The sequence below is a fragment of the Sinocyclocheilus grahami genome, unplaced genomic scaffold (assembly GCF_001515645.1).
Source record: "Sinocyclocheilus grahami isolate Dianchi unplaced genomic scaffold, SAMN03320097.WGS_v1.1 scaffold276.1, whole genome shotgun sequence".
Classification (NCBI taxonomy): domain Eukaryota; kingdom Metazoa; phylum Chordata; class Actinopteri; order Cypriniformes; family Cyprinidae; genus Sinocyclocheilus; species Sinocyclocheilus grahami.
The window spans coordinates 747,252-767,215 of NW_015505455.1; the positions used below are offsets into that span (position 1 = coordinate 747,252).

Consider the following 19,964-nt stretch of genomic DNA (forward strand, 5'->3'; position numbering starts at 1 on the left):
CTCTTGTTCCAAATCACTGACTTTATTTCTTCTGTTTTGCAACCCATGAGAGTTACTGGGTTCTTTTAGTAGTAATAGTAGTCGTACCTTTATTATCCCCTTAGGGAAATTCTGTTTTAGTGGTTTCAACATGCGTTTCACATAGAAAACAATACAACATAGCAACACGAACACAATTATGAGGAAAATATTTTTCTTTTAGACATTTCACTGCTTGTGGTCAAAAGGATTTTTCCTCCTATTTTTAAGAAACACTGGCATCCTAAATCTTCGACCTGAAGGCAATTTGTTCTAGACCTATCATTGGGATACCAAGAAATTTACTTACAATATTTAGGACTTTACTCAGCGAACTCTTTTGTTCCACTGTAGCATTTCCAAACCAGCAAGTGATACAAGAGGTCAAAACAGAGGAAAACTGGCCATCATACACTAAGGCCAGTTAGGTCACGTACACACTGCAAGGTTCAGGAGTGACAACCGCATTTAAATGCTTTTTTTAAAGAAAAATATTGTTAGTCTAGACTCTAGACTAAAATTCAGTTTCAACTTTTGACAATGAAAATGTATACTCTAAGCTGTAGGGCAGTATTTTATTTATTTTTAAAAAGTATATAAATGTATACTTGCATGACGTAAAAAAAAAATAAAAAATTCCGCTGACATTTGCATGTTTATTTCAACCTGTAAATAAATCACAGTTTGTACAAAACATTATAAATTATGCTTTTTTTTTACTAAAACTGTGAGAAACTTGTTTTCAATGCAGTATTGAAATTTCATGTTTATTAAAGCAAGTGTATTTAAGAAAAGTATTTTGAGAAAAATAATAATATCCCATATAATGGAGATTGCTGAAAATGATTCCATAAATCTTTCATAGATCCACAAATGGTTCCTTTAAAGTCCTACCAAACAAAAAAGGTTTATTACATTTGACAAGACATAAATTATTACAAGAATATTCGATCTGTGGACATGCACTGCTGTCTTTTCCTCATAAATGTTGAAATAGGAAATGACTAGAAGCCAAATAATGGCTGTGACTGTAGATTAGGGTTAACCCTAACCCTGTATTCCTCTTGTATGAGATTGCTGAGCAAATGTCATCATTTCAATTAATGAGTCCTTGCAGTATCGTATATGCCCTTTGATATGCTTAAGACAATAGGTTACGTTTATTCAACACAAATGTAATGTTTTCAGAACTATTTCTGAAGCATTTATCATTTATAAAAATATAAATTCTTCTTATTTTCCATTATTTAATGCAAATTTGACAGCTCTGGTCAGCTGAAAGGGTGGATTCTGTGGATATTGTGCCTTCACGTTTTTAAGTACCACAGACAGGCTTATAATATTGCCTCTTCAATAAAATCTACGGTGGCCGAGAAGTGCTAAACAAATCACAATTCTGAAAACAAAATAACAAATTACAAACGCAAATGCAAGTCTAAAAAACAAAATAACAATTCAGAAAACACAACAACAATTCAGAAAACATTATAACAAGTCAGAAAACACAATGACAAATTCGAAAACAAAATAATAAGTTAGAAAACACAACGACAAATCCAAAAACAAATTAACAAATCAGAAAACACGACAAATCAGACAAACCGGAAGAGGTAGGTAACGTTATAGTTTGAGACAGCGCCATTGGTTTGGGATTACTCACCGCTGACTGGACGAGACATCTGTCAATCAACGTATACAGGGAAGAACCAGCCGAAGAACAGCAGAGTCGTGGTAGAAAGTTCGGAGATGGTATTAAAGTAGCTCAGTTTAAATGTATTGTATGAATTGGCCTTACTCTGGAATAAAAAATACGGGGTGTATATTTACATTTAGTTAAAAGTGGCTGTAAATCATCAGCTCCAGTGGTGCAGATGGATAAGTGTGTGCCCTTGGCTTTTTGATGCGATCGACCCGGGTCCGATCTCGCCTTTTGCCGAACTTTTTTTTCCTCCCTTTTCAAATCTCGTATTAGCAATGGATTCTATTTACACTAAGTGAAAATACCTAGTTACACTATGTTAAAATAGCAGGATTTCTACTATCAAGTATACTACTTGTTGCAAATAGTGGCAATTATCTGCACTTCAGTATTGTAGTACATTATAAAACAGTATGCAATAATAACTTATTGAGTGTAAATTATCATATTAATTATTAAATGGATGCCACCTTATTGGTACAATAAAGCCCTCCCTACACCTACCCTAACCCTACCCAATAGTTTATTTTCAAAATTTTTATTATTTCCTTAATTATTATTGAAAATAAATGCCTTTACGATGTGATAAGAGATTTGAAAAGGGAGAGAAAAAAAAGTTCGGCAAAAGGCGGGATCGGACCCGGGTCGATCACATCAAAAAGCCAAGGGCACACACTTATCCATCTGCACCACTGGAGCTGATGTTTTACAGCCACTTTTAACTAAATGTAAATATACACATTTGTTATTTTGTTTTCAGAATTGTGATTTGTTTAGCACTTCTCGGCCACCGTAAAAATCTGTTAAAAATCCTTCTAAGTGTCTCAAAAGAAATGCCATTCCAATCCAGAAGAGGCAGACTTTTCCACGCACTACACTCAGGAGCGAGCGAACCCGGAAGCGGAAATAACATCAAACTGCGTTTTGAGACCGTCGTGCGTGTTTCAGACGTATAGTGCAGTTTCGGGGATAAAGAAAAGAGTGAACTTTTCAAAGTGTGTTATTATTGTGGTGTGCACGTAATTCGTGTACACTAAGCTAGTTTTTGCATAATTAGGAACATACATGAGTGCTGTGTAGTGTATTTAGCCGTTTGTTTTTCCGCTAGCACCTGCTGTGCTGGTTGATAAAATAATTTTCATTTTGACCGCGTTTACAGTAATAAGAAGTCATGGCCGATGTTACTGCACGTAGTTTGCAGTATGAATATAAAGCGGTAAGAGTCTTATGAGAGCTATAATAATATTTTTAACGAGTTTGATATGTTTACTAAGCGCGCTTAAACGGGTGTGTTTTATTGTGCGCGTGCTGGAACTCACTTGCTGTATTTTAAAAAACCTGTCGAGTTGCCTACCTAGATAGCATTGTTGGTCAACAAAGTAGCAGTAAATGTTCCGTTTAGTTTTGAATTAAATAGTCTTTTAGCAGAATACAAGCGCATGAAGCACGTTCGTGCTTGTAATGTTTACAAATGCAGTCTAGGTAGGCTGCTCGCTAAAATTTGAAACGCAGCCGTTGAACCGATCGTAAGGGTTTGTGTTTTTCTTCCCAGAACTCCAACTTGGTGTTGCAAGCGGACAGATCTCTGATCGACCGCACCCGCAGAGATGAGCCCACCGGAGAGGTGCTGTCTCTGGTCGGCAAACTGGAGGGGACAAAGATGGGAGACAGGAGTCAGAGAACCAAACCGCAGATGCTGGAGGAGAGGAGAGCAAAGTGAGTCTGATCAGAAACGCATAGCGTTTACTTGCGTGCATTCATTCATTGTGTCATGGTCTTTGAATCGTTTAAACAAGTTTTATTTCATTGTATGATACAGGAGAAGAAAGAGAGACGAAGACAGACACGACATAAACAAGATGAAGGGCTTCACACTGCTGTCTGAGGGGATTGATGAGATGGTGGGCATTGTGTACAAGCCCAAGACCAAAGAGACCAGAGAAACTTATGAAATCCTCCTCAGCTTCATTCAGGCAGCCCTTGGAGATCAGGTAAGATCACCGCCCCTGTTTACATGTGATAGGAATATCATTTTTTTATGTAACTAGTATGGGATTTACTAGGGATGCACCATTTTCATGCGCAAAAATATTTGGCCAACAAATTCTATACTGTTTTGTCTAAAGAGTAAATATTAAAATGATGCACCAAAAACTAACAATTTCATTACAATAACTCATTATAATATAAATTGATATTCTCTTAGGGATATTGCTAGATTTGCTAAGATTGTTTTAAGTGTTTTATATATATATATATATATTATTATATATTTTTTTTTATCATAATTATTTTTTTTATAGTGTTATTTAAATTGTTCAAAAGTTTGAAATCAGTAAGTTTTTTTTTTAAGAAATTCATACTTTTATTTCATTAAGGACAAATTAAAACTATTTATAATGTTACAAAAGATTTGTTTCAAATAAATGCTGTTCTTTTGAATTTTCTATTAATCAAATAACCCTTAAACCGTGTCAGTTTCTGCAAAATATTAATCAGCATAGCTGTTTTCAACATTGATAATAATAAGGAATGTTTTTTTAAGTCACAAATCAGCATTAGAATGATTTCTGAAGGATCATGTGACACTGAGGACTGGAGTAATGGCTGCTGAAAATGTAGCTTTGCATCACATGAATAAATAAATTGCTTTTTAAAATGAAATTTAAAATTTTAAAAATATTTGTTTTTTTTTACTGTATTTTTGCTCAAATAGATTACTATTGATGAGTGTAAGAAACTTATTTTTAAAAAAACATTAGAAAACCTTACCAACCCCAAACTTTTGAACTATTTTTTTATTTTATTTATACTTTCTTTCTGTATGTAAACAGAAACATTGAGTGTAATATGTTATCACTGGTTATCATTGTTTAAACATGTTATGGCTTCGTGAATTCACAAAAACATTCTCCTTTTTTAGTTTGCTATAAAGAACGATTCATTGTCTGATAAATGTGGCGTGATGTTTATATGTTGGCGTGTTGTTTCAAATAAATGCTGTTCTTTTGAATTTTCTATTAATCAAATAACCCTTAAACCGTGTCAGTTTCTGCAAAATATTAATCAGCATAGCTGTTTTCAACATTGATAATAATAAGGAATGTTTTTTTAAGTCACAAATCAGCATTAGAATGATTTCTGAAGGATCATGTGACACTGAGGACTGGAGTAATGGCTGCTGAAAATGTAGCTTTGCATCACATGAATAAATAAATTGCTTTTTAAAATGAAATTTAAATTTTTACTGTATTTTTGCTCAAATAGATTACTATTGATGAGTGTAAGAAACTTATTTTTAAAAAAACATTAGAAAACCTTACCAACCCCAAACTTTTGAACTCTATTTTTTTATTTTATTTATACTTTCTTTCTGTATGTAAACAGAAACATTGAGTGTAATATGTTATCACTGGTTATCATTGTTTAAACATGTTATGGCTTCGTGAATTCACAAAAACATTCTCCTTTTTTAGTTTGCTATAAAGAACGATTCATTGTCTGATAAATGTGGCGTGATGTTTATATGTTGGCGTGGATGTAAACAGTGGATTGCATTAGGTTAAAGTACCACATCATAAGTTACTGCTCTTTTTCTCTCCTTTAAGCCGAGGGATATCCTGTGTGGAGCAGCAGACGAGGTGTTGGCTGTGCTGAAGAATGACAAGATGAGAGACAAAGAAAGGAGGAGGGAGGTGGAGCAGTTGCTGGGGCCTACTGACGACACACGCTACCACGTCCTGGTCAACCTGGGCAAGAAGATCTCTGACTATGGTGGAGACAAAGAGCTCCAGAATATGGGTAAATAATTTAGCTCCAGTCTGAGTCCAAACTCTTCTCATCATGATGTTCAGCAAGGTCACACCTCTCTTCTCTTTTTTGCAGATGACAACATTGATGAAACCTATGGAGTCAATGTGCAGTTTGAGTCTGATGAGGAGGTGAGCTTCTACATGATGGTTGTTGGTGGTCTGATTGTATTTTTTTAGCTCTTGAGGTGACACCAGCATGTATTTGTTTGTGTAGGAGGGCGATGAGGACCAGTACGGAGAGGTTCGGGATGAAGGCTCTGATGATAGCGAGGGAGTGGAGGCAGATGAGAGCAGCACCCTGACTGCTAACGTAAGTCACATGTCCCATGTGTTTCTGCACACCTTGTCATAGAGCAGTGGTTCTCAACCAGGAGTTGTCTTCAACAAAGGGGGGATTTGGAGTTGGAAATGCTTGAGAACCACTGACAGAGTCAAAAATCCAACCTAACATGTTCTTGTCTCTTTAGCTGGGAAACACAGGCGACGTAATGATGACCAAAAAGAAGGATCTTCACCCCAGAGACATTGATGCCTTCTGGCTTCAGCGACAGCTCAGCCGCTTCTACAATGATGCCATCGTGTCTCAGAAGAAAGCAGATGAGGTCTTGGAGATCCTTAAGGTGGGTAATGTTCCAAATCCTTGGAGACCGAGAGATTTAAATGCGTATGTCTTCCTGTGTGGCTGATTCATTCCTCCCTTTGGTCAGACTGCCAGTGATGACAGAGAGTGTGAGAACCAACTGGTGCTGCTTTTGGGCTTCAACACATTCGACTTCATCAAGGTCCTCCGCCAGCACAGACGAATGAGTAAGTAGATCACAATAGTCTGGATTGTGTCGGATTAAATAGACTATGATTTCTGAGAATATGGTGGATATGGAGAATATGACTTGGTGCAAACAGTTTGAAGGTTTACAATGTTATAAAAAGCATTGTGTCATTTTGCTCTTTTTTTTGTCATATCCAGTCCTGTACTGCACCATGTTAGCCAGTGCTCAAAGTGAGGCTGAGAAGGAAAAGATCATGAATAAAATGGAAGCTGATCAGGATCTTTCCAAAGTTCTTTACCAGCTGCAGGAGACTGAAAAAGAGGACATCATCAGGGTCAGAACTTCCCCTCCTTATTTAGTTGGTTTAGCTGAGTGTTTGAGATTTAGCAGTTTAAAGAAGGATAGCCATTTGTAAGCTTATGATCTTGTGTTTCCTTAAAGGAGGAGCGATCTCGCCGGGAGAGAGTTAGAAAGTCTCGTGTGGATGATCTGGAGTCTATGGACATTGATCATGGAGAGGTAAAAGCCTTTTTTCCAATATGACTTGGTGCAAACAGTTTGAAGGTTTACAATGTTATAAAAAGCATTGTGTCATTTTGCTCTTTTTTTTGTCATATCCAGTCCTGTACTGCACCATGTTAGCCAGTGCTCAAAGTGAGGCTGAGAAGGAAAAGATCATGAATAAAATGGAAGCTGATCAGGATCTTTCCAAAGTTCTTTACCAGCTGCAGGAGACTGAAAAAGAGGACATCATCAGGGTCAGAACTTCCCCTCCTTATTTAGTTGGTTTAGCTGAGTGTTTGAGATTTAGCAGTTTAAAGAAGGATAGCCATTTGTAAGCTTATGATCTTGTGTTTCCTTAAAGGAGGAGCGATCTCGCCGGGAGAGAGTTAGAAAGTCTCGTGTGGATGATCTGGAGTCTATGGACATTGATCATGGAGAGGTAAAAGCCTTTTTTTTTTAGTTACTACTTCAAGCGCATTTTAATTTGATGACCCAATGTTCATGTACTGTCTTAGTTATATTATTCCTGTGTTCTTTGTCTCTAGGCTATGACCTCGAGGCAACTACTAGATCTGGAAGATCTGGCCTTCACTCAGGGCAGTCACTTCATGGCCAACAAGCGCTGCCAGCTGCCTGATGGCTCCTTCCGCAAACAGAGGAAGGGTTACGAGGAAGTCCATGTGCCCGCTCTCAAACCCAAAGTCTTTGGTGATGATGAGGTATTTTCCTCTATTTTGTGAGACATTTTCCTATAGTGGGGATAAAAAGGTTGTTCTGTGGGGGATTTCTGGTTGTTTGGTTATTACATCAAATTACCACACAAGAATACACTGCCGTTCAAAAGTTTGAGGTCAGTTAGATTTTTAATGTTTTTGAAAGAAGTCTGTTTTGCTTACAGTTATAACAGTTAACTATTGAATTTTTTTAATTTATATTTTAAAAATGTAATTTATTCTTGTGAAGGCAAAGCTGAATTTTCAGCAACCATTAATGCAGTCGTCAGTGTCACATGATCCTTCAGAAATCGTTCTATTATGATTTGCTGCTCAAGAAACAATTCTTATCAATGTTAAAATGGGTGTACTGCTTAGTATTTTTGTGGAAACCGTGATTCATTTTTCAGGACTTTTTGATGAATAGAAAGAACAGCATTTATTTGAACATAGTATATTATATACAGTATAATATAATGTCACTTCTGATCATTTTAATGCATACTCGTTGAATAAGTGTTAAAGGAGACATAACACACACAGTTTCGCCCAATCTCATGTTAATCTTGAGTACCTATATAGTACTGCATCCTTCATATCTCCAAAAAAGTCTTTAGTTTTATCATATTTATAAAAGAAAGATACAGCTTTACGATTCTCTCTGCAAACAGCCGAGCTCCTAGAGGCGCGCCGTGGGCGGAGCTAAAGATTGATGAGCACTTGAGCTCCCGACTGCCAACAAAACACAGACCTTTGCAGTTTCACTTACCGTCTGCAGTTCTGAATCATGACCGGGATCTTTTATAGCTGGGACTTGTTTATACAACATTTGCCTACAAACACGCTTGGGAAACTGCATTGCTGCTCTGGAAAAACGAACTGCATCCACTGTTTACATAACGTTGGGTTCTTTAGGAAGCTGAACAAAGTTATGTTTCCCTTACAACCAAAAACACACTTCTTCAGAGACATTCTTCCTGAGCGAGTCCCGTGCAGTGCTGCTGAATGAAGCGCATTGATGGGCGTGCTCTTTCTCTCTGGTCGATGTGTGCGCGGGCACGCTCTTCCGGGAAAAATGCCCATGCAAGGTGTTCCACACTCATTTATGTCATGAAGAGCCACGATCGGGAAAAAAAACTCTCCGAAAATTGTACGAACCCAGAAGTAAGATTTTTAGCACAGAAATACTGTCATACGTCCAAATTGTTTTTTGAAATTTTGTCCATGCTTAGCATGAGAATCTAACTCTTTAACAGTATAAACAACTCTGAATGCATGAAACAGCATTGTACCCCTGATCACTGAACTTTTGAACAGTAGTGTAAATAGCAATGTATTATGAATTACTGGTTGATTGGCTCTATGTAATTTCACTATTGTCTCACAAGGATTCCCTCCTTTTTTTTCTCAGACGTTGATGGCTATTGAGAAGCTGCCCAAATATGCCCAAGCTGGATTCGAAGGATTCAAAACCTTGAATCGCATACAGAGTAAACTCTTCAAAACCACAATGGAGACGGATGAGAACCTGCTGGTTTGCGCTCCAACGGTTAGTCTACTGATAAAGGCGCAACTGTCCAGTCGCAGGCTTAAAATGAACGTCTCCATTAAGAACAATGTGACATAAATATGATGTAATATAGGCCTTAACTTGAATTGTACATTTAGCCGCAAGATATTTACCATAAGGAGACTCAAGCTTTTGTTTTTCATCTCTCTGTTTGATCTGTAGGGTGCTGGCAAAACTAATGTTGCTCTCATGGCAATGCTCAGAGAGATCGGAAAGCATATTAACATGGATGGCACTATCAATGTTGATGATTTTAAAATAATCTACATCGCTCCAATGCGCTCACTGGTACAGGAGATGGTGGGCAGCTTTGGCAAGGTAAGACTACATTATGCTTTTCCCCACCATTTCCTGTAATTTAGTATCTTTTAAATGAGTAGCTATGAATAGAATTACATTGAACATTTTCAAATTTATATTTGTTTAAAATCGTGAAAGTATTTAATGTCCCTAAAAAATGCCTCATTCATTCATAAAACATTTGTTGCTCTGTCTACAGCGCTTGGCTAGCTATGGCATCACTGTTTCTGAGCTGACTGGAGACCATCAGCTGTGTAAGGAGGAAATAAATGCCACCCAGATTATTGTGTGCACCCCAGAGAAATGGGACATCATCACCCGGAAAGGAGGAGATCGCACATATACGCAGCTTGTGCGCCTTATCATTATCGTAAGTAATCTAGTAGAGTCATATTCCCTTTTGTAAAATGTTTCTTTCATGTTTTCCAAGTCAATGTGTTCTGTCATACAGGATGAGATCCACTTGCTGCATGATGACCGTGGCCCTGTTCTGGAATCCCTGATTGCTCGAACCATCCGCAATGTGGAACTGACACAGGAAGATGTGAGGCTAATTGGCCTCAGTGCCACACTGCCCAACTATGAGGATGTGGCGACCTGCCTTCGTGTGGATCCATCCAAGGGGCTCTTCTATTTCGACAACAGGTGAGAAATTAACTGATGTGGAGAAATAGTGTTCTGCAGTGTTCTGTATGTGGATAACATTGAATAGGTTTTTGGTATAATAAAATATGTATTTTGGACGTTTTTCTCTTATTAGTTTCCGGCCTGTGCCTCTGGAGCAAACCTATGTAGGAATTACAGAAAAGAAGGCTATCAAACGTTTCCAGATTATGAATGAGATCGTCTATGAGAAGATCATGGAACATGCTGGAAAGAATCAGGTGAAACTGAACACAATAACCTGACTGGTTCTTTGTAATCAAATATATCCTAACATTTGTTCAGTCACCCTTCTGTTTCCTGAACATTTCATTCTTTTTTTCCTAGGTGTTGGTGTTTGTGCACTCGAGAAAGGAGACCGGAAAGACGGCACGTGCGATCAGGGACATGTGTTTGGAGAAGGACACACTGGGGTTGTTCCTAAGAGAGGGTTCAGCCTCCACTGAGGTCCTTAGGACTGAAGCAGAGCAGTGCAAGGTCAGCTCACAACTACCACAAAAGTGCTGTACATCACATACGACCTCAAACTGATGTACTCTCGAAATAAGACCTACATAGAATCTTTCACAAAGAAATATTCATGTTTGGCTTATGTTTTAAGAGTGTAGTACTCTCACTTTCATTTAGCACATTTTTCCAAAGGCAAGTGTATTGTCTTGCAAACAGAATATGACAAACTATTATAGTTTTAATTAATTATAATTGCAAAAATAAATCATAATTTGTAATATAAGTTGTAGTGATTTGTATGACCGCAACAGTAAATTATAATTAGCTATAATTTATAATAAATAATAAATTATTATATTATTCGATCATTTATAAAGTATTTACAGAAATAATGAAAATTTTCAAACTAGTTTCAGACATTTCCCTTGTCTGTTGTTGTTTGGTAAACATTTAATCCTACCCCAAACTCACACCATTGTTTGAGCTGATTTGATGTCCAGTAGCTAGTAGTGCAGAAATTTTTTTTTTTAGAAAAATTATTTTAAAAATTCTTCTTCTGAGATTAGTACAATAAAAAGTCCCCAGATTCATGGTCTGGTTGTAACTGAACACGCATTTATTGTGTACTGATTTTGATGACCATTTGTTTACTTTCTGTTGACAGAACCTGGAGCTGAAAGATCTATTGCCGTATAGTTTTGCTATTCACCATGCTGGAATGACCAGAGTGGACAGAACGTTGGTAGAGGATCTGTTTGCTGACCGTCATATTCAGGTTAGTTTGAAATTCAGCAATGTCAAGAACGTTTTTGATTGTTTCTTATTTTGAAACGGAGAGCATTGAACCGTGAGTGTGTTTTGTAGGTATTGGTGTCTACAGCCACTCTGGCCTGGGGTGTGAACTTGCCAGCGCACACTGTCATCATCAAAGGCACACAGGTGTACAGCCCAGAGAAAGGCAGATGGACAGAGCTGGGAGCCCTGGATATCCTACAGGTCAGTAGTATTTCTACACATACTTTGTATTGCAATGAGTTAAATAGACGACAAGTAATGTCTTGACTCCCACTCAACCTTTGTGACGCAGATGCTGGGTCGTGCTGGCAGGCCGCAGTATGACTCTAAGGGAGAGGGTATTTTGATCACTTCACATGGAGAGCTGCAGTATTACCTGTCCCTGCTCAATCAGCAGCTGCCCATCGAGAGCCAGATGGTGACCAAACTACCCGACATGCTCAATGCAGAGATAGTGTTGGGCAATGTGCAGAATGCCAAGGTGAGGTTTAAATGTACATGCAAATGTTCATTAGTCAGCCATTTTTTGTTTTCTAGCATTAATATTTTTATTGGTGAACCTTTAAGAACTTTCACAAGTTTTGATTAAATTAGGTTATAAAACTAAATGATATGAGGGACAAAAGACAAATATTTAGAAATATATAGACCCTTATTATATTGTGAAATGAATATTAAATATGATAGACAATTCAATTTTTTTTCAAAATTTAAAAAACTTTTATATTATAATTTTATATACATTTAGTTTTACACATTTGTTTCCAAAATTGAAAAAGTAGTTTTTATATTGTCATTTAAGCATATTGAAAAAAAAATTATTACATTGAAAATATGTAGTATTGCACATACCTATTATTAGTATTCCTCTGTAAGCATCTGTTGCTCTGTTTTGTTACTGTTTTCAGGATGCTGTAAATTGGCTGGGTTACACATACCTTTATGTTCGGATGTTGCGGAACCCCACTCTATATGCCGTCTCCCATGACGACCGCAGCATTGACCCCCTGCTGGAGCGACGCAGGATGGACCTGGTGCACACGGCAGCCACTGTCTTGGAGAAGAACAACTTGGTCAAATATGACAAGAGATCTGGCAACTTTCAGGTACACACAGTTTGTCATATTAACCCACTTTATGCACGATCAATTCTGAGGTTGTACCAGCTTGAAATACCCAACCCAGCATAATGGATTTCAGCAGGGCTTTCTGAACACATCAATTAACTTTTAAATGACAGCAACAGATGTGGTTTAAATTATGTTTAATTTGTTCTGTTGTAGGTGACAGACCTGGGCCGCATTGCCAGTCATTTCTACATCACCCACGAGTCCATAATGACTTACAACCAGCTGCTGAAGCCTACACTGAGTGAGATTGAGCTCTTCAGGGTGTTCTCGCTCTCCTCTGAGTTCAGAAACATCACCGTCAGAGAGGTACGTGCCTTATCTAATTAAACCAGCTAAAACATTTGAACAAACCTCTACCACCAGGATCTAATCAACATGGTTGTGATGTTCTGATTGACAGGAAGAAAAACTTGAGCTTCAGAAACTGCTTGAGAGAGTCCCTATTCCAGTGAAGGAAAGCATTGAAGAGCCCAGTGCAAAGGTAAATGCATTTTAAGATATAGCGTCAAATACAGATATGCAGTCTTATGATTGTTTCTCTTAAATTTAATGTTACATCTGTTTCTCAGATTAATGTGCTGCTGCAGGCATATATTTCTCAGCTCAAACTGGAGGGCTTTGCTCTCATGGCTGACATGGTCTATGTGACACAGGTTAGTGACTTTATCCTGTCTTGTGTAAAGGCCCTTCACAATCAGAGAATATGCATATATTTTCTGTATTAATGTTCTATTTGATTCTACAGAGTGCTGGCAGGCTGATGAGGGCCATTTTTGAGATTGTCCTGAGCAGAGGCTGGGCCCAACTTACCGATAAGACTTTGAACCTTTGCAAGATGATCGACAAAAGGATGTAAGCTGTCAAGATGCTGCTGATTTTGCCACTTAAATGTATTGTTTATTATCCAATGTGATGCTCACGCTGTTGGTTTTTTTTCCTTCAAGGTGGCAGTCGATGTCTCCCTTGCGCCAGTTCCGTAAGCTTCCAGAGGAGGTCATCAAAAAGATTGAGAAGAAGAACTTTCCCTTTGAGCGCCTCTATGATCTGAACCACAACGAAATTGGTGAATAGTGGTTATCAGTACATTGTGCTAGTCAAGTATTGTCTTTATGTGCCAGTGTCTCTAAAAGTGCCATTTTATGTAATTGTCTCATGATCTGAGTTTAAACCTTTCAGGTGAGTTGATCCGCATGCCAAAGATGGGGAAGACCATTCATAAGTATGTCCATCAGTTCCCAAAGCTGGACCTGGCAGTTCATCTGCAGCCCATCACACGCTCCACTCTGAAAGTGGAGCTCACCATCACACCAGATTTTCAGTGGGACGACAAGGTCAGTCTTAAAATAGATCAGTAAATGACTATTAATGATAATATGAGTTTTATTTTTACAAGAATAAATAATTACATATAAATTAATAGAAATATTTAACTTTTTATATATGTATATTTTATACAACAACAGCAATTTTTTTCATTTAAGCATTTTGACATTGAGCTAGCAACTAAATGTCTTTTGCTTTCAGATACACGGCTCATCTGAGGCCTTCTGGATCTTAGTGGAGGATGTGGACAGTGAGGTCGTTCTTCATCATGAGTACTTCCTCCTGAAGGCCAAGTATGCTCAGGATGAGCATCTTGTCACTTTCTTTGTGCCCGTGTTTGAGCCGCTGCCACCACAGTACTTCATTCGCATAGCTTCAGACCGTTGGCTGTGTAAGTTTACAACTTAATACTGCAGAACAAATTACTAAACCATATTGAACATTTAAAATTCTAATTCATTATGGCATTGACGTAGTGACCAAAATCCATAGTACTGTTTGTAAGGATAATAAAGCATTTGAGGTATTAAAGAAGTCTGAAGATTTTTTTCTCTCTCTTTTTCAAGCATGTGAGACACAGCTGCCCGTTTCTTTCCGTCACCTGATCCTGCCTGAGAAATATCCTCCCCCCACCGAGCTGCTGGACCTGCAGCCATTGCCCGTGTCTGCTCTAAGAAACACAGCCTTCGAGAGCCTCTACCAGAAGTTTCCCTTTTTTAACCCAATCCAAACCCAAGGTACTTGCCTTTAAAGACCATCCACAACACACTATATATTTGACTGAGATCTTGAAACTACCTTTTAAATTAAACCGTTCTTGTTTTCCTCAGTGTTCAATGCCGTGTACAACAGCGATGATAACGTATTTGTTGGCGCCCCCACTGGCAGTGGGAAGACCATATGTGCTGAGTTTGCCATTCTTAGGATGCTCCTACACAACTCAGAGGGCCGCTGTGTCTACATCACACCCATGGAGGCTCTGGCCGAACAGGTATGTTCATAAATATCTGCCTTTCTGGAAATAAATGTCATAATGTAAAGTTTCTATAAAATTCAAGAGATTCAGTGAAATGAGGAATTAAATTGAATGATTGCGACATCATTTTTTTTGTACAGGTCTTTATTGACTGGCACCAGAAGTTCCAGGAGACTTTGAATAAGAAGGTTGTCCTGCTCACCGGTGAGACGAGCACTGACCTCAAGCTGCTGGGTAAAGGCGACATCATCGTCAGCACCCCAGACAAGTGGGACATCCTATCCCGCCGCTGGAAACAGAGGAAGAATGTGCAGAACGTTAGTCTCTTCCTTGTAGACGAGATTCATCTCATTGGAGGTGACAATGGAGTAAGTGTTTGTTTATTCTGGTTTCTAAACTATAATAATGAGCTGTTAAGTCACCAGAGATCATTTGTTTTGTTTTATTTTAAATTTTCTGTCTCTTGTAGCCTGTGCTGGAGGTGATTTGCTCCAGAATGAGGTACATCTCCTCTCAGATTGAGCGGCCCATCCGTATCGTGGCCCTCAGCTCCTCTCTGTCCAATGCTAAAGATGTGGCCCACTGGCTTGGCTGCAGCACTACGGCCACCTTCAACTTCCACCCTAATGTCAGGCCGGTTCCTCTTGAACTTCACATCCAGGTTGGTCTGAATCTCTGTACCTTAATTTTATGTTTAGGCACAATCTTGACCCTGTTACATTTGGTGAAGTTTTGTTCAGTGTTCCTCACTGCTTTTTCCCCCTCCTTAGGGCTTCAACGTGAGTCACACACAGACTCGTCTGCTGTCCATGGCTAAACCAGTGTATCACGCCATAATGAAACATTCCCCATCCAAGCCAGTGCTGGTGTTCGTGCCATCAAGACGTCAGACTCGTCTCAACCCTATTGATATCCTCACCTTCTGTGCTGCAGACGTGGTCCCACAAAGGTGCTTGGAGAAGATCTGTATCGCATATATTAGACACTAGCTTTTTATACTGAGTGACATTAGGCATATAATGACATGAATAATATATTGAAATAAAATTTCCAATGAATATTGATAAAAAAAAATGTCTTACATCACACTGGTTTTGCTGTAGTTCATCTAGTCGTCTTTTTAAACAAAGGGTAGATGTAGTAATAACATGGTAATAACACAAACACTATCAAAATTTGAAATTCACTCAAGTTATTAATCACGTAAAATATGGTTTTAGTTGAAAAAAAACACGTTATGACTGTTTCTAAGCTTACATTCCACCGGGTTCAAATGGACACAGGAATGCAAATATCATATATAGTTTTTGAATGAATTATGAGGTTAATTGAGCTAAAAGAAGTGTTGCCCCCTTCTGCCCCCTGCTCTCTCATGCCAGGTGCCATTCAGGTGATGGTGGCGTCTCGTTCTCTCTGCTGGGGCACCAACATTTCTGCCCACCTGGTGATTGTCATGGACACGCAGTACTACAACGGGAAAATCCATGCGTAAGTGTTTTCTCATCCTTAGAGGGCTTAATTGATTGATACCATCACCAGTATTTACTCTGTGCATGTGTATTGCTCATAAATGTCTTTCTCCAATTAGATATGTGGACTATCCAATCTATGATGTGCTCCAGATGGTAGGAAAGGCTAACCGTCCTCTCCAGGATGATGAGGGCCGGTGTGTTATCATGTGTCAAGGGTCCAAAAAGGTAAAGCTTAAATTAATCCACATATTTTCTTGTCTTAAGATTTTTGGTTACCTCTTAATAATTTTGAACCACCTTGTTCTTTAGGACTTCTTCAAGAAGTTCCTCTATGAGCCTCTGCCTGTGGAGTCTCACCTGGACCACTGTCTTCACGACCATTTCAATGCTGAGATCGTCACCAAGACGGTGGAGAACAAACAGGACGCTGTAGACTACATGACCTGGACGTTTCTGTATCGCCGCATGACCCAGAACCCCAACTACTACAACCTGCAGGGTGAAGAACCACAATCCTTCAAATGCCCACAATTTTCACTACAGCAGGACAAATGGACTTGAAATTCTAAATCTAGACTTTATGCTACAAAATGTAGAGTTTGTTGCAACAGGAATGCATGTGAAAATAAGTCAAGCAACAATGTAATTGTAACTTTTTTTTTTTTAGTGTGTCAGAGACTAAAATATCTTTGTTTTACAGGTATGTCTCATCGTCACCTGTCAGATCATCTGTCTGAGCTGGTGGAAAACACCTTGCAAGATCTGGAGCAGTCCAAGTGCATCAGCATCGAGGATGAGATGGATGTGGCGCCTCTGAATCTGGGCATGATCGCAGCCTATTACTACATAAACTACACCACCATTGGTGAGGACTCTCTCTGTTTAACACACTTCATTAAAGTCACAATGAAACAAGTAGCGACAGATCTTCTCTCTTGTATTGTGACTTACATCCAAGTGTAATGGATTATTGAAAAAGGATGTAGGGTTGGGATTTCGTACCGACTTTAAACAATCACTAAGCTTCTTGATTGTCTTGCCACATCCATCTCATCTGATGCAACTGTTATGTTTGTCCTCTCTCCAGAGCTGTTCAGTATGTCCCTAAACGCCAAGACAAAGGTCCGTGGCCTCATCGAGATCATCTCCAATGCTGCGGAGTATAAAAACATTCCCATCAGGCACCATGAAGACACCCTGCTGCGGCAGGTGAGTAAAAACGCACTTTCCTTTTATGACTGAATATAATATGAACTCTTGAACAGACTGCATCAGAGCTCTCCGTTTACATTTTTGTTTTTTACTTTATCAGCTGGCTCAGAAAGTTCCTCACAAACTGAACAACCCCAAGTTCAACGACCCTCATGTGAAGACCAACCTGCTGCTCCAGGCTCATCTGTCCCGCATGCAGCTGAGCGCTGAGCTCCAGTCAGATACTGAGGAGATCCTCAGCAAAGTGAGGGGAAACACTGAGCGCATAGTGACCCTCTTTTGCTGCTCAACAAAAAAGATTTTTAGTGGCCCCAGTCCATTCAAATTTCAATTCATAATTAAATGCATTTTTGTATGCGTTTAAAACTTTTGAATGTAAAGGTTTTAGTTTAATATATTTCCAAATGTTGTTGAAATAAGTCTCGTATGCTCTCCAATTCTGCATATGTTTGATCAAAATATAATAAAACAGTAAAATTGTGAAATATTCTTACAGTTCAAAATAACTTCCATTAGACCTTTTTAAATGTAATTTATTCCTGATGGCAAAGCCTTTAGTCCAGTCTTGTCACATGATACTTCAGAAATCATTGTAATATGCTGATTCGTGCTCAAGAAACAATATTACTGTTTTTACTGTATTTTTGATCAAATAAATGCAGCCTTTGTGAGCACGGGAAAAAAAACTAGTGTAAAATTGTGACCAGTAGTGTATAAATGAAACATTTTCACCAAATGAATACATAACAGTATTAATTTTTTATTTTATTTTTTAAATAATGTACATGTTTAAATGAAATGTTTCCTAAGTCTTTCTGCTGTTCTCTTGCCCGTGTTTTCAGGCTGTGCGACTGATCCAGGCCTGTGTGGACGTGCTCTCCAGTAACGGCTGGTTGAGTCCAGCGCTGGCTGCCATGGAGCTGGCTCAGATGGTCACACAAGCCATGTGGTCCAAAGACTCGTACCTCAAACAACTACCCCACTTCACTTCTGAACACATCAAGCGCTGCATGGACAAGGTGAGAACTGGGTCTGAGAGGGTTGGGAATCATCTAAACGCTGAACTTCCATCTTTTGGTTATGTGTCTCTTATCTGTTTTGTTGAACGTATATAGGGTGTGGAGAGCATCTTCGACATCATGGAGATGGAAGACGAGGATCGCACTGGTCTTCTGCAGCTTACAGATGTACAAATGGCGGACGTGGCACGCTTCTGTAACCGCTATCCCAACATTGAGCTGTCATACGAAGTGACTGACAAAGACAACATCAAGAGGTACGAACTGAACTCAAAATGCAAAAGGCTTCAGTTGAAAATGCGTAACCTTGTGTGGGTGTACATTTAATAATTTTTAGTATGGATCACTGAAGATATAAATTATCTTTTTGTGCTTACAGTGGAAGTCCAGTGGTCGTCCAAGTGCAGTTGGAGCGAGAAGAGGAAGTTACAGGTCCTGTCATTGCTCCTCTGTTCCCTCAGGTGAGTTTCTATTGACAAACCCCATGTTTACAATAATGTTCAAAAGTTTTGAATCGGTTATGTTTTTAAATAGTGTCTTGCTCACCCAGGCTGCATTTACTTACATCAAAAATACAGTAAAAACAAAAACTCTGTATCTTGAAATATAACTGCACTGTTAAATGATTTCTGTTTAAATAAAGTTTAAAATGTAATGTATGAATTTTCAACAGCCAATACTCCAGTCTTCAGAAATCATTCTAATGTGCTGATTTACAACTCGAGACACATTTCTCATTATTAATATTAACATTATTAATATTTTTTGTGGAAACTGATTAATTTTTTCAGGATTCTTTGATGAATAGAAAGTTCAAAAGAACAGCATTTATTTTAAATAGAAGTAAAAAACAATCTTTAACAAAAAACAAAAAGTCTTTATGACTTTTGATCAATTTAACGCATCTTTGCTGAATAAGTTAATTTCTTAAAAAAAAAAAAAGTTACTGACCCCAATCTTGCAATAAGATATGTTTCAAAATGATGTTGTTTATTTTATAGAAATGCAGCATTACTTCATGACATTGTGTTTGTTTTGTGCAGAAACGTGAAGAAGGCTGGTGGGTTGTTATTGGAGACCCCAAATCGAATAGTCTCATCTCAATCAAGAGGCTAACTCTTCAACAGAAGGCCAAGGTCAGTCCTGCTTTTTTTTGTCCAAGGCAGTAGTGCATTACTTCTGTCTTTTACAACCCTCTAATTGTAGTATTAAAAAAAAAAAAGTCTTGTGAGAACTGTTAATGATATGGAGTCTATTTTCTTCCCTCAGGTGAAACTTGACTTTGTGGCACCTGTTGTTGGTGTGCACAACTACACACTGTACTTCATGAGCGATGCCTACATGGGCTGCGACCAGGAATACAAGTTCAGCATGGAGGTTAATGAAGCAGACAGTGAGGGGGAAAGTGACAGTGATTAATCCCAGATTAGTCATAGTGGATGGTTATATCATGTTAAAGCAGTTTGTGTTTTTTATGTTTTTTTGAAGAATATTGTGACCGTTTAATTCATTGTGATTTAAATAAAGATGTACATTAG

At 38.4% G+C, this 19,964-nt stretch overlaps 1 protein-coding gene across 1 annotated transcript; it reads left to right on the forward strand.

Annotated features, from left to right (window-relative positions):
- The first annotated feature begins 2,630 nt into the window (after positions 1-2,630).
- LOC107600001 (U5 small nuclear ribonucleoprotein 200 kDa helicase-like) lies at positions 2,631-19,962 on the forward strand. Its single transcript, XM_016291765.1, is given in 44 exon segments — positions 2,631-2,933; positions 3,270-3,433; positions 3,537-3,708; positions 5,326-5,518; positions 5,603-5,658; positions 5,744-5,839; positions 5,997-6,149; positions 6,237-6,336; positions 6,497-6,633; positions 6,741-6,818; positions 7,349-7,522; positions 8,928-9,065; positions 9,249-9,404; positions 9,586-9,756; positions 9,838-10,031; positions 10,147-10,270; positions 10,377-10,526; positions 11,164-11,274; positions 11,364-11,495; positions 11,587-11,775; positions 12,203-12,400; positions 12,578-12,730; positions 12,825-12,905; positions 12,994-13,077; positions 13,170-13,276; positions 13,369-13,487; positions 13,601-13,755; positions 13,949-14,138; positions 14,314-14,484; positions 14,578-14,738; positions 14,864-15,091; positions 15,193-15,384; positions 15,494-15,735; positions 16,047-16,211; positions 16,312-16,420; positions 16,505-16,694; positions 16,896-17,060; positions 17,283-17,404; positions 17,508-17,651; positions 18,250-18,426; positions 18,523-18,683; positions 18,806-18,887; positions 19,470-19,562; positions 19,696-19,962. Coding segments are annotated over 44 exon segments (6,372 nt in total). The 5' UTR covers positions 2,631-2,888; the 3' UTR covers positions 19,846-19,962.
- Positions 19,963-19,964: the final 2 nt, after the last annotated feature.